Source organism: Silurus meridionalis, chromosome 14, assembly GCF_014805685.1.
Source record: "Silurus meridionalis isolate SWU-2019-XX chromosome 14, ASM1480568v1, whole genome shotgun sequence".
NCBI classification, from domain to species: Eukaryota; Metazoa; Chordata; class Actinopteri; order Siluriformes; family Siluridae; genus Silurus; species Silurus meridionalis.
In genome coordinates, this window is record NC_060897.1 from 18,097,534 (window position 1) to 18,111,409 (window position 13,876).

Below are 13,876 nucleotides of genomic sequence, written 5' to 3' on the forward strand. Positions count from 1 at the left end.
ATTTATGAATTGAGTGAGTTAACCAAGAAATAGGATTAAAGAAGAATACACCCTGATCTAAGGGTCCCCTAATTGACCCTGGTAGTTAATTGAGCACAGGTGATTATATGCAATCCGTTTTACACATACAAAAAATTGTGCAGGTCAATAATCATCTGTTTCTATCTTTCTATTTCATCTGTTTATTATCCACAATGAAGGATGGATTCCTGCTGAAAAAACAAAACTAAATATGTAATGGTTCTGACAGTTATAATGTGAATTGTACTGGGTTTACTGAAAGCTCTAATGTTGTGTTCTAATTGGTGGCATGTTATGTCTAGTGAATGTCTATAGGAGCCAACAAATCAACTTGTAGATCACATGGTTTTTACTGGACACCAATAGGAACCATTAGGACATCATTAAGCTTCCAGTTTCTACAGTGGCCTGTTTTGTTTGATGTTAATGTTTGAATCACACACACACACACACCCACCCACACACACACCATTTAAAAGAAACCATTTGGGACCCAATGGAACCCAAATGTACTTAATAGTAGTCTTAGACATTGACCTAGGAAATTAGCATTGGATTGTGTTTTTGATGGAGACGCCAAAGCACTTTATATGTTGCTCTGGATAAATCGTCTGCTGTACATGTAATAAAAATAAATAAATAAAATTCATAATCCAGATAGAAAAGTGTGTTCAAATGGAGGTTAAATTAAATATTGGTTAGTCTCATTAAATGTACATTTATAGGGTCTTCTTCTTCTTTCGGCTGCTCCCATTAGGGGGCGCCACAGCGGATCATCCGCTCCATACCACCTTGTCCTCTACATCTGCCTCTTTCAAACCAACTACCTGCATGTCTTTCCTCACCACATCCATAAACCTCCTCCTTGGTCTTCCTCTTTTCCTTCTTCCTGGTGGCTCCATCCTCAGCATTCTCCTACCGATATACCCCATGTCCCTCCTCTGCACATGTCCAAACCATCTCACTTGGGCCTCTCTCACTTTGTCCCCAAAACATCCTACATTGCGTGGGCCGTCTAATATACTGGTATACTAATCCTGTCCATCGTCGTCACTCCCAATGAAAATCTCAACATCTTCAGCTCTGCTACCTCCAGCTCCACCTCCTGTCTTTTACTCACTGCCACTGTCTCTAAACCATACAACATAATTATAGCCACTAGGATACCAACGTTTTTCTTTTTAATGATGGGATTTTCATTAATACACAAATATTGGTTGTACAAACAGTATCATGGTATAAAACTGTTCTCGTTCAGCTTGATGAAATAAAACCCCACCCACACGCTTATTTCTAGTTTAAGAAATGCAAGCACACCATTTTATCTCAAACCACATTTTTATAATGCATATATTAATTTATACAGGCTACGAAGGAAGATTATTTAAAAAACCCTTTACATTTCACCCGAAAATAAATTATTTCGCCATGCCAGAAAGCCAGCCTAATTTAAAGAGGGAGGGGCCAGCAGGTTCCTCTTCCTGACTGGCCAACTGCCTGAAGAGGTTCCCTGGCCGGAAGCTGTCTTCTGGAATGTGACTGGATGAAGGAGCACTCTGGAGGAAAAAAATAAAAGAAAGAAAGAACAAGAACGAGGTGAATAAAAACTCCTGAATTCACAGATATGGTACAGGCAAACTGATTATACACTTCAAACATGCGATTTCAATTTTTCTGCTCAAACTGGGCCATGGGGACTCGACCGATTTGATTTCAAGTGGCCCAGGGTTGCAACCAGACACTTTTACATTTATGACGGTCCTGAAAAAGGAAATGAACATTCAAAAGGCACCCATTAAACATTTTTAAGCCCACCCCATTACTAACTGAGGGGAGGTGGTAGCTCAGTGGCTAAGATGCTGGACTTCTGATCAGAAGTCCAGAAATACTTCTAAACTAGCATTTCACACAGGTTTCCTCACTGTTGTGTTTCATACATGTGAGTCAGTCATGAATCGAGTATGTCGAGTGTCTTATCACCAGCAGGCTGACGATCATGCAGCAACAGTTTCCTTAAATTCTAACTAAAAACCAGATCTCAGCATCTTGCAAACACACTGCAGGCAAACACTGCACCATCACACGTTATTACTTCACCGAGTGCCTCGAGATCTGGAAATCCATCTTTCTAGAACAATGTAGGATAAGACTGAAAGTGTAAAGCAAACAAAATTGCTCATTAATAATAATTTTAAAAAACAACAACAACAACAACAACAACCACCAAACAGACAAAATAAATCTTCAATGCTGAACTTTACACGGTGAAAAAAAAAAACACCAGTTAGGGTACACTCACGAGGGGTCTGGTGATGTCTGGCGCCCGAGTAGATGACTTGGCTTTCCGGGAATTTGTCATGCTCAGCGGCAGCAAACCAAACCTGATGAAAAAATAAAATTCACAATCACATCAAGTTTACCCTGCTTCTATTAGAACAGCAACAAGAAAATAAGTATTTGCAGTGAACCATACCGGATCTGACTGCTGGCCAGCGGAAGGATGTTGTACGGCTCCTGTGAGCTCACATTGCTGCTTCTGGGTGTGTACTGCTTCTCTGCACCAGTTAAGAGACCTAAGAGCACCTGGGAATGATAAAAATGGTCATTACGGCAAAACGGAAGACCAGGCGTGAAGATTATAACCAGGCTTCGAGTTATTAACCCAGTTCTGTCTAATATTAGACTTAATACAGACTTTTTTTTTTTAAACCAATGAGACACTATATCGCCAAAAGTATTAGGAAACATGGCTTTGTAGTATGAGAGTCATGTAGTATGTGCTTCTTCTCTCAATTGTTTAACCCAGTGTGTGGCGCCCCTCTAGTGGAAAATAAAGACATGACAGGCAATGTACTATTTGTGTTCTTCATTAATCTTCATTTATGATTTTCTTTATTAAAAAACAAGTTCATACAATCAAAGCAACCACAAACAAAAAATGCAAGTAAATTAAAACATCAGTATTTTAACATCTCTATTTTTTAACCTTAATGCTATTTAATGTTATTGATGTAGAACTTAATATTTTGTATATTTCTTGATGGGGGCTTAAAAATTCTCCCCACTCTAAAGTGTGGAATAGCAGAAAAAGTTTAGTTTGGCATGCTGTGCTTACCGACGTCCTCTGTGTCAGCCGGTTCAGGTTGCTGTTCAGATGAGGAGTGAAAACATCCAGGTCGAACGGATCGATGTGGCTCTCCAGAGCGTCACAGATTTGCTGGATCCTGTGACAAGTGTTAAATCCTGTAAGGCATCTGTTGTGCGCCGCAAATTAACGCCTATAAGCCTTCATGTACGATCCGTTACCTGGGCTGCACTTGCGAGCGCGAGCTTCTGGTGTCCTCTAGCCGAGCTGTTAAAGCGGCACTGAGGTAGCGCACGTCAAACAGCAGCTGCAGGGCTCGGTTCTGAGTGACGGGGAGCGCTGCACCCTACACAGCAGACAGAACGAGAGAGAGAGTGAGAGAGAGAGAAGACATCCCGGAAATCGTAGATTGAATAAAAAAGGGACACTGGGAGAAAGGAGAGAAGACCACACCTTGTTCTGCGTGAGCTTATCGTATTCTGCGAGCACCTGATCCAGGCAGGTGCGCAGCAACTCGGTCAGCGTGATCCTCGGCATGGCGTGACCTCCGACCTTATTCACCTCCAGGCACAGGTGAAATAGCAGAGACTGAACGTACCACGAGGGCTGTCGAGACAAACGCACACTGCATGTTTACTCACATAAAAAAATATTCCCAGGAGGATAAACTTTAAAGCAAGATCCCTGAAGCCTCATCGCTCTGACCTGAAGGCCATGTGACTACAGATTCATCACTCAAATGAGTGTCCCAGAAAAACGAACACTGGATTAATGCGGCTTAAGTTTTCACCTGGACTGGAAGATAGATTTTGGAAACAACTGTGTTTCCTGACTCTGCCTCTTCCTGGATTTCCAGCTCCTCCCAGGTTGTGGCAGTGCTTAGGACCGAGCCGGCTGTTGCAGCGTGCAAAGAACTGGCGAAGTGCTTCACTAAAGTCTAACACACACACACACGCACGATACACAAAACAATATTTTTGCTTTTATTTTGGTTTCATTAGTTGTTTGCTTTGTGCTAAGTAATAATTAAATGTAATTCTAACCCTTAAGTGTGTGTGTGTGCGCGCGCGTGAATGCGTGTTTTACCTGGGAAACGGCAGAACTCCAGATGCCATAAGCCTCCATGCAGCAGGCAAGCAGTTCTTCCTTCATTCGGGCCCACGTGACCCGAGCTGGACTGAGGTCCACACCTTTACTCACAACCGCCTTCCCCAACTTCCTGATTTGTACACGAGGACTTCCTGTGTTCCTGCTCTCCCCCTGCTGGCCCAGAATGCACTGCTTTAAACTGGGGCAGAGCTCGCTCATAGACTGGCACAGCCGGGCTAGGAAAAGGACTGAGCTCATTCGACCTGATGAAGCTGCAAGTTCGGTGTGGATGCTGCTCACGATGTCCATAACACAGGCGGTGCAGCGCTCGCTCAGCGCCTGCTCCACGGCCGGCCCGTCTTTGTAGCGATTCGGACATGAAGCAGGAGGGTCCGAAGGCAGGAAGTGCCCCAGATCCTCCAGCTGAGCTTTAAGTTTGGAGTCAAGCGCGGCGCAAAAGGTTTGGACACGTGGTGTGAGGGCATGAGTTTTCATGGAAAGGCCGCTCTCGGGCCGTGAGCTGCGTTGGGAAACGCTCACCCATGCGGCGTCGTTCGGCAGGTCCGCCGGCGACTCGCACCATAGAAACGATGACACGTCGCTTTCGAATCGAGAACTGCGGCTCAGCGCCTCGCCTTCTAGTTCCTGCAGCGTGCAGGACAAAAGCTGTTTGCAGCTGCTGGAGATCGATTCCATGCCCTCCTGAGTGATCACCTGCACACGCACACGGATATTATGGATGATTTGATTCGCTCGTTAAGATGAGGAGATAACTGGCTGATTATATACGACATTAGGAAAACTGACCTGCAGTCTATGGAGAAATAGTGGCTGCAGCAGGTCATGCCACAGGTCGAGCGGTTTATCCAACAGGCGCTCACACACTCCGCTCCAGTGCTGGCTGATGGACTCGCTGCTCAGCAGGTCACACACTGCATCCCTGATAGAGGCCAAACCCTTCACGCTCTTCACGTATATGAGCAGGCTGCTCACGCTGCTGCGAATGTCCTCTTTACACCTGACACACAGGAAAGTATCCGATGAATTTCGAGTTGGATTTAAGCACATTTCTGTTGATAGTTCTGGCGTTGATGCATCTCAACTAGCCCACATTAGACGTTCTTTATACACAACATTCACAAACAGCACCTTAGGAGCACCTTTATATCCGTTGTCTGTTTCTATACAGCTATTTAATACAATATATAAGTATAAAGTTCAGTAGTGTGTGAAAAAAAACTCACGTGTCGTTCCAGCGCTGCAGCGTATCCCGGAGCTGTTCGGTCTGTATGGGTTGCGCCAGGGTTCGCAGCACGGGCTGGAAATCAGTAACCGACGACGGCAGATGCTTAAACCAGGTTCCTTCGCTCACCTCGCCGTGCAGCACCTTCTTGCCTTTACCTACAACAACAAGATAAAATGAAAGTGCAACACTAGCTGTAGCCAGACGATATGTGGGATTCACTTGGATAAAGAGGAAACGATAGGAGTGAAGAAAAGGATGTTCTTTATTCTATTATTTATCAACTATTACTCAAAATGATCATCTACATTGAAAAATGGCAGTAAGGCAGCTACCGGATGTGACGTTCTCCAGCGTAGTGAAGAGTAAACCGTAGCCGAGTCCCAGTTCCGCCGCATGGCCTTCAGGTGGCAGGTAGAACACAGCGTGGGCCTGATAAAGCGTGGTGACTAAAAGCTCCACCAGAGAGCAGACCTGAGCTTTAATCCCGGCTCCTGAAGCAACACGACCGAGTTTCAACACAAAGTGACAGAAAGACGTGTTACAAAAAAAAACATGACCCTGTAAAACCCTTTAAATCAGTAGAGCGCGTACCGTGTTGAGGCTGCTTGAGAAGCTGCTGTATGGACGCCGTTCTGGCGAGCAGGAAGTCGGCAAGGGCCTGACGAGGTGAACTGTCTTCCAGCAGCATGGTGGACACCAGGGCTTCAGCGATAGCCTGATCTGAGACGGCTCGTCCACGCAACACGGACTTACTGTCCAACAGAATAGTCGACCTGAGAAGAAGGGACGAAGACTTAAAAAAAGCAAAAAACAAACATGGCGTGAATTTGGTTTTTTTTACGTGTCATTGATGCTGAGCAGTAAAAGAGAGAGAGAGAGAGAGAGAGAATGAGGCTTGGCCGTACCTGAAGTGTCCCGCTGCGGCCACTTGCTGTATGAGGATGGGGAAGCGACTCAGAACAGGGCTGTAGGAAGTGGTGGACGCATCCAGGTGGAGCAACCGGTGCAGCTGAGCACACAGGAGGTGGAGCTGCGTAGCCTGCAGGTACTGAGCTCCCTCTAACGCACTCCACATCCTCTCAGGCATCTCCAGCAGCAGTTTGATCTGAGCCGCCATGGTGTAGAACTTTTCCTGTGAATGCTTCTCTACCTTACACACACAAAACACACACACACACACCAGTTTGCACTCTCGTTCACACAGGCCCATTACTGAAAGTAGTAGATATCTGACATCATAAGGTGATGACCTCATTCCGCATGTCAGATTTTCCATCCAATCTAGTGCTCTCCTGACAGGTATAGCTCAGTCCAGGCTGGGAGGTAAACCCAACTATATTGGCTATTAAAAATTAGAAGGATCTACTCTATAAATCCTGCCTTGTTTACCTTCTTTTTCAAGGCACTTGACAGTCAAACGGCTTACTTGGAGATGTAGAAAAGAGTTCACCAAAGAAAAAATTAAAGTTTTTTATGTAAGCTATTCAGGGTGGAGTTTATCTCAGTTGCTTATTGTGGATGAACCCCTCTGACATCTCCACTAGTCTTTTTCCCCCTCCTGTCATAAGAGCAGCATGAGTGCTACCACCACCAGGTATCACACCAGCTTCTACTCCATATCTTGGGCTAATAAAACCGATCCAACAGCTTTAAATATGATTTTGTTTTTACTAGTATGGTTCTTTATTAGTCAGTAGTTTGGAGACAGTACAATGTTGGGAGAGAGAGAGAGAGAGAGAGAGAGAGAGAGAGAGAGAGAGAGAGTGATAAGAACATTGTGGTGACTCCTACGTACCTCTTTTCTGCTGTTTGGAGGAGTGTGTTTGTTGTGTTTCAGTGTGTGACAATAGTTCTGCATGTCCTGGATGGACTGTACCACTTTCTCTGCGCACTCCCTCATCTCTCCGATGGTGTCTGCAGCCTCGATCAGGTCCCTGTACCGCTCCCCGACCATCTGCCGCAGCTCCTCTTTCTTCTGCTCGATCTCCCCTCGTACTTTCCGCTCCACCGCGCGGATTTCATCCGTGCTGTATCGCTCGAACAATATCGTCGGCTCCTTAATATCCGACACCCGAAGCGCCTGAACCGGAACCGCGGCCATCGTTGCTTCCCGGAGCTGCCAGCTGGAGAAACCGGAAGTACGAACATCATCCCACTGTGTTCTATTTCCTCCTCCGCCCTTTCGGCGAAAAGCCCCGCCCCCTTGTCTGCTCCTAGCTTCAGCTCATTCATACATACTATATGTACAGTATATAATTTTTCATTCTTTTAAACACTTTAATTCATCTAATTAATAAGGCAATTTTTATCTTCAAGAAATATGAGTGTTACTTTCTTATTAACCAGAAACATATAAATGCGCCATTTCAGCCTAAATTAATTTATTTCTTTGCAAACTTATTACAGACTTTCGACTTTCACTGAAGTATATCCTAAATTTCTAAAAGAATCGATTCGAATCGACTCCCACTCCAGCTAGTACAAACAGAAGAATCGAAACTATCGATTCTGTTATATTTGACTCAAGCTCACGGGCTGACGATGTAAATAAAATATTTAATGCATTTAATATTATTTTAATTTAATTTCAGAAAAAAAGTAAAGACATTGTGTCTGTTGTATTTAGTAAACGTTATGATGTTTTATCCCGGAGTCGACTTCACCGTTTCGAAACACTTTCAACAGACTCCTCTATGTGTTGCTTAGCGGTATCGTGAACGACATGTGGGCTATCCAATCAGCAGCTTTTTCATCAATGTGAACACGAGCCAATCATATTGCAGAGGGCGGGATATTTAACTAATACGTGTAACTAGGAATTTCCGAAGTTTTTACAATTTTGTACTATGTAACTGTCGTTTCTTTTTTATATTTTTTATACACTTGGAATTGATGTGTATGTTTTCTAGATAAATTTAAAATAATAATAATACTACTACTAATAATAGTAATAATAATAATAAAACAAAAAACCCACAAAAAGTAAGGGTCAGAGGTAAGGTCTGGAAGAAAAGGCGACTCGTAATCGGAGACAGCGTCACCTGGTGTTCAAGGTAAGTAGCTACACATTAAACACTTGTTTGATATGTATCTGTTAAATGTATCAAGATTTGAGTGATTTATGTCTGTAATGACTCATTTAGACACATATAAATAAAATAGTCTGTGTTTGGTTGAGTTTATGTTGTATCAAGTACTAATCCTCTAGTTAAACATTACCTCTCTAAAAAAGATCCTTTTACCTTTCTACTCGGGTAACAGCACAAAAGTACACATTCCTTTTAATGTATTTAAGGGGTGAAGTTAACATTTTAATACTTGATGTAATTCAGAGTTGTTTATTGCTACACAGTGAGAGTCCCGTCATTCCTCACAAACTCTCATATGAATAGCAGAAAACTGATGCTTCACTGCTCATTTTCTAACATTTACAGATTTCAATTTACTACATTATTAATGGTTAATGTGTGTTTGTGACTGTTGGAAAATACATAATCATCACAATAATGATTATGATGGTGATGATTATTATTATGATATAATGATGGTGAAAGATACATTATGCAGATGCAGATTATGTGTGTTTCGAGTCTTTTAACATCAGACACCATCGTCCAGGCGACCAGACCCCGGCTTGTGTCCCAGCAGCAACTGCCCATGCTTTACATTTACTATAGACTTACAACTGAGCAGTTGAGGGTTAAGGGCCTTGCTCAAGGGCCCAAAAGTGTCAACTTTGTGGTGCTGGGATCTGAACTTGTGACTTTCCAATCCAATGCCTTAACCACTGAGTTCCCACCCCTCGGTTCTGTCCTATTTGTCTGTGGTTTTCTCCATAATAATGATTATGACAATGATGATGATGAATTAAGTAATAATAATGATGATGAATAAAATAAGTATTATATGAGGATTTTTTGTCCAATAATACTTTTTATTTATTGATTTATTTATTTTAAATGTGCAATACCACTTTTTATAGTATCTTTTTTCTTTTTCTTTTATTTGTCGTTTATAAAAATGTGCAAGTGGAAGCTTCCGTCACCAAAACAAATTCCTTGTAAGTGGAAATATACTTTAAAAAGTTATTTCTGATTCTGATGATGATTATGATATTCAAATAAACATTTTATCTGTCACATACAGTCATACAGAGAATGACATGTAGTGTAATGCTTTTTACGACTGTCCAACATCTAAACATGAAAATAGACAAAAATTAAAATATATGTATACACACACACACACACACACACACACACACACACACACACACACACATATATATATATATATATATCAACACACTTTAATCTCCATCCTTTATTGCTCTAACTTGCAGCATACTTTAGTGTCCAACTTCTCATACAGCTCTTCATAGGCCTTTTCCTTGGCTTTTGCCACATCCCTATTCACCTGCTGCAGCATCTTCTTGTACTCCTGCCTTTTCTCATCACTCTGTCGATCACAATTCTGTTTCTCCAACCTCTTTCTCTTAGTACCTTTCTAGGTGTCCCGCTGATCACTTCTGCAGTAGTTGCCCAATCATCCAGCACCTCTTCACCATCACCGAGCCCCTGTCTGACCTCTTCCCTGAATCTGACTGATGTTGAATTATGATTCTTTATGTGGTGATTTAGAGCCCCCTAGCGGCCAAGTGTTTACATTTCTCCAGCATAGACTCTGTACCAACACCTTTAATCGGCGGCTCTGACTCTAAGAAAATGTGGTGTTTTAACACACGAGACTGCTTCCGGTTTGAAAAGAGCGCGAGGACTCGCTATCTCCTGTCCGTGTGGTTAATGTGAGAGATAATCACTACAGTAAAATACGCCATCAAAGTATTGCGCGCATGCGCAGTGTGCTCAAAACTCCAGGCAGGCAGGTGATCAAACAGGTGTATCCCGGAAACTATACAAAGAAATCAACAAAATCCCAGGTGAGTTCGAAGCTTTTTAAGTGTTTCTCCAGGAACTGTTTTAAGTCTAATCATGTAAAAGAAGACTGAAACACGCAGTATTAAGGTGTTAGTGAGAGTTTATATAGTGTATTTTCTGTATCATTAATTTGGGTTGAACTGAGATGACGCTGAATGATGATAATAACAGGCCTGAACAGTAAACCAAGGCAGGGGATTTTATTATTATATTATTCAAACTTTTATAACATCATTTATCTTTATTTATAAACATATGAACTGTGGTCAAAGTGTTAGAATGGTCATGTGACATGACTTAAATATGTTTTTATTAATAAAACTCTTTATAACCTAAAACATAACCTGGTTCTGTATTCTGTTGAAACTCAGTTTTGGGCTTCACATTTAAACAATAAAAGAAAATAAATCACTTTTTAATGGGAAATGAGAGTTAGGAGACATGAGGCAGGTCTTACGCCTGTTTGAACCAATACATTTGACTTCTTCCTTGTTCCTTGTTAATGTTTTCCCTAAAGACAGAGTTCTGAAATAGTCCAGATCCCAAGGATTACACTGTGTAGAACATGCAGAATGTGTAGAAAAGTAAGAGGAAATTTGTTTATTTTAAACCATCCCACTCCACTTTTAGTCCTCATTTACTGTTATAGAAACCTCCACTCTTCTGAGAAGATGTTACAGTAGATTTTGTGGAGATTTGTGCTCATTTATCCATTATTGCATTAGTAAAGTCAGGTCCTAAAGTCCTGTAAAGGTCCTAGTAAAGTCAGGTCTTGATGTGGGTGAGGTGAGGAAGCCTGGAGTGCAATCAGCATTCATATTCATCCCAAAGGGGTTCAATAAGGTTTCTAGCTATAGCGGGAGATCCTCCACTCGAACCTGGCTTTGTGCAAAGACGTATTATCGTAGTGGAACAAGTTTGAGTCTCTTAGTTTGAGTGAAAGGAAAATATCATGCTACTGCCTACAAGATGTGATAGTCAGGTGTCCACAAACTTTATTATCTCTGACCCAGTTGTCTTTTTTTTTCTGAACACAGCTACGATGTCTCAGGACAACCTGCAGCAGGAGTTTCAGAACCAGGTCAATGATGTTTTTAGCCGGCTGCAGAACAAGGAGATGTTTCAGTCGGACTGGGACATCGCCTCCTTCGCCATTTTCTTCATCTTCATCGGTGAGTCAGTGTGACTGCGAGCAGCTTCAGGTATCGGCTTAGCAGGGACAACTATAGACCTCTTTGAAACAGGTCTATAGAAGAACATCTAAGTCCAATGTAGAACAAACACTAGTCTATGTGAAGAATAAGTCAGTTGTATACTGACAGCTAATGGAGGGTCTAATACATCAGTTATTCAGTGTACAGTGTCCTCAAGATGACTTGTATATAAATGTCATATATATATATCCCACAAAAGTGAGTGCACCCCTCACATTTCAGCAACCATTGCAGTAGATCTTCTCAAGGGACAATACTATAGAAATGAAACGTGGATATATTTTAAAGTAGTCAAAGTGCAGCTTGTGTAACAGTATAAATTTACTGGCCTCTGAAAATAATTCAACATACAGCCATTATTGTCAAAATAACTGGCAACAAAAGTGAGTACACCCTAAGTGATAACAGCTGTACATCATTTAACCATGCAAAGCCACATGTCCTATTTGAGAATTAGAATTGTTGCTCTCTCTAAAGATGGCCGAGGCTGTAAGATCATCGGTAACACCCTGAAACTGAGTTACAGTACAGTGGCCAGGGTCATACAGAGGTTTTCCAAAACGGGTTCCACTCAGACCCTCGGGAGGGTCCATCAAAGAAGTCGAGTCCTCGTGCTGTGCGTCAGGTGCAGAAGCTGCTTAAAAAAACAGACGTATGAGTGCTGCAGCATTGCTTTAGAGGTTCGCTTGGCCGTCATTCCAGAAGGAAGCCTCTTCTGAAGCTGCCTCACAAGTCTGCACACAGTTTGCTGAAGACAACCTGTCATCATGGTCTGGGACTGCATGAGTGCTGCTGGTACTGGGGAGCTGTGGTTCATGTGACATTTGTCTAACATCCAGCAGCTCTGTGATTTATTATGGAGGAGTGGAAGAGGATCCCAGCAACAACCTGTGCAGCTCTGGTAAATTTCATGCCCATTAGGATTGAAGCAGTGCTAGATAACAATGATGCTCTTACAAAATATAGACACTTTGGACACAGTTTGGACAGTTTGGTTGTGTGGTGGTGTTATTTAGACAATAATGGCTGTAGGTTTAGTTATTTTTTAGAGGACAGTAAATCTGTACTGCTATACAAACTGCACATTGACACTCTAAAGTATATCCAAGTTATATTTCTATAGTATTGAGAAGATGTGAGGGTTGTAGATGATGTATATGAAATCTGCCGAATACTCAATTCTGATTGGTGTAAAGTAGTTTGTAGTAATAGATAATTCACATGGACTTGTACATTATTTAGGGCAATAACAAATCATTTAACAAAGAAAAACAAAATACATATCACTGAGGGGTTTCTACAAAAAGTTGTTTGCTGTGGGTCTTTTGGGAAACATGACACAGCTGTGCATTGGGAGTTACGCTTTTTAACTCTAAAAGATATAAAAATGGAGGCTGGTGAAGGACTCATTTGCTAACAACTGCTATAAAGTCTGTATAAATTGTTACCCAAAAAGACAAACTAGGCGAAAGAGGAATAAAGTATTTCCAGGGGTATGATTAAAGTAAACAGTGACACATGTTGAACTGATGTTGAACTGTAGCACTGTGTGTAATAAAGGCTGATTCATTGGTAAACATGTGCTTTTGTTTCCTCAGGCATGGTTGTGCTGCTCATCATCCTGGTTCTGATCCGCTGCTGTTGCTGTTGCTGCTTCTGCGACGAAAAGGTACCGCAGCACTTAGTTTTTTTCTTGTACTGGAAATCAAAATGTCAGTGTTTTTTTGGCTAACAGGAATGATCTGTTTTGTTTTTACTTATTTACAGCCCAAAAGACATAAAATAGGCATCGACAACATGGCACTGGAGCCCTAAAGCTCAAGATGAGAGTCCGGCCTGTTAGCACTTCTTTTCAAAACACTTTCTAATGTTTTTACTGCTGTATTTGCCACATTAATGCTAACGAGTATATTGTGTAAGAGAATGTAGAAGATGAGGAACTTATCGGGGGTTTTAAAAAGTTGACAGTGACGCTGTAATAATTACTGTAGCTGAATTTAACTTATTGTTTTGAGGCTTTGTTAAAAAAAAAAAAGAAGTAATTCTTCACTTTCGAATGTAATTGCACTCTGCTTCCTGCTGCTGTTACGACATGCTTATGATTCTCTGTAAAAGAATAAAAGTACAATATAGTTTACTGTACATTGTGGTACATTTGATTTATTTGAGAACAGCATTGTGATGTTTTAACCCCATTATGTACACGATGTGACCTTAACAACCTCCACTCTTCTGGGAAGATGTTCCACTAGAGTTTGCAGTTGTGCTTGTGGAGATTGTTTGG

At 41.8% G+C, this 13,876-nt stretch overlaps 2 protein-coding genes across 3 annotated transcripts; one reads left to right on the plus strand and one right to left on the minus strand.

Annotated features, from left to right (window-relative positions):
• Nucleotides 1-1,180: 1,180 nt before the first annotated feature.
• On the minus strand, nt 1,181-7,591 carry cog1 (component of oligomeric golgi complex 1). Its single transcript, XM_046866352.1, has 14 exons — nt 7,237-7,591; nt 6,347-6,591; nt 6,033-6,214; nt 5,774-5,932; nt 5,440-5,596; nt 5,003-5,213; nt 4,193-4,909; nt 3,897-4,043; nt 3,560-3,712; nt 3,328-3,452; nt 3,137-3,245; nt 2,495-2,604; nt 2,321-2,402; nt 1,181-1,577 (listed from the first exon to the last, which is right to left on the minus strand). Exons 1-14 carry the CDS (start codon nt 7,540-7,542, stop codon nt 1,440-1,442), a joined length of 2,841 nt encoding a protein of 946 aa, XP_046722308.1. The 5' UTR covers nt 7,543-7,591; the 3' UTR covers nt 1,181-1,439.
• A 2,534-nt stretch (nt 7,592-10,125) lies between these two features.
• Nucleotides 10,126-13,734, plus strand: smim22 (small integral membrane protein 22). Of its 2 annotated transcripts, none has more exons than XM_046866353.1 (4): nt 10,126-10,380; nt 11,416-11,550; nt 13,191-13,261; nt 13,360-13,734. In XM_046866353.1, the coding sequence occupies exons 2-4, from the start codon at nt 11,421-11,423 to the stop codon at nt 13,405-13,407; spliced, it is 249 nt and encodes an 82-aa protein (XP_046722309.1). In that variant the 5' UTR covers nt 10,126-10,380; nt 11,416-11,420; the 3' UTR covers nt 13,408-13,734. The 2 variants fall into 2 exon arrangements, with proteins under 2 accessions (XP_046722309.1, XP_046722310.1); XM_046866354.1 differs by lacking the exon at nt 10,126-10,380 and adding an exon at nt 10,450-10,568.
• Nucleotides 13,735-13,876: the final 142 nt, after the last annotated feature.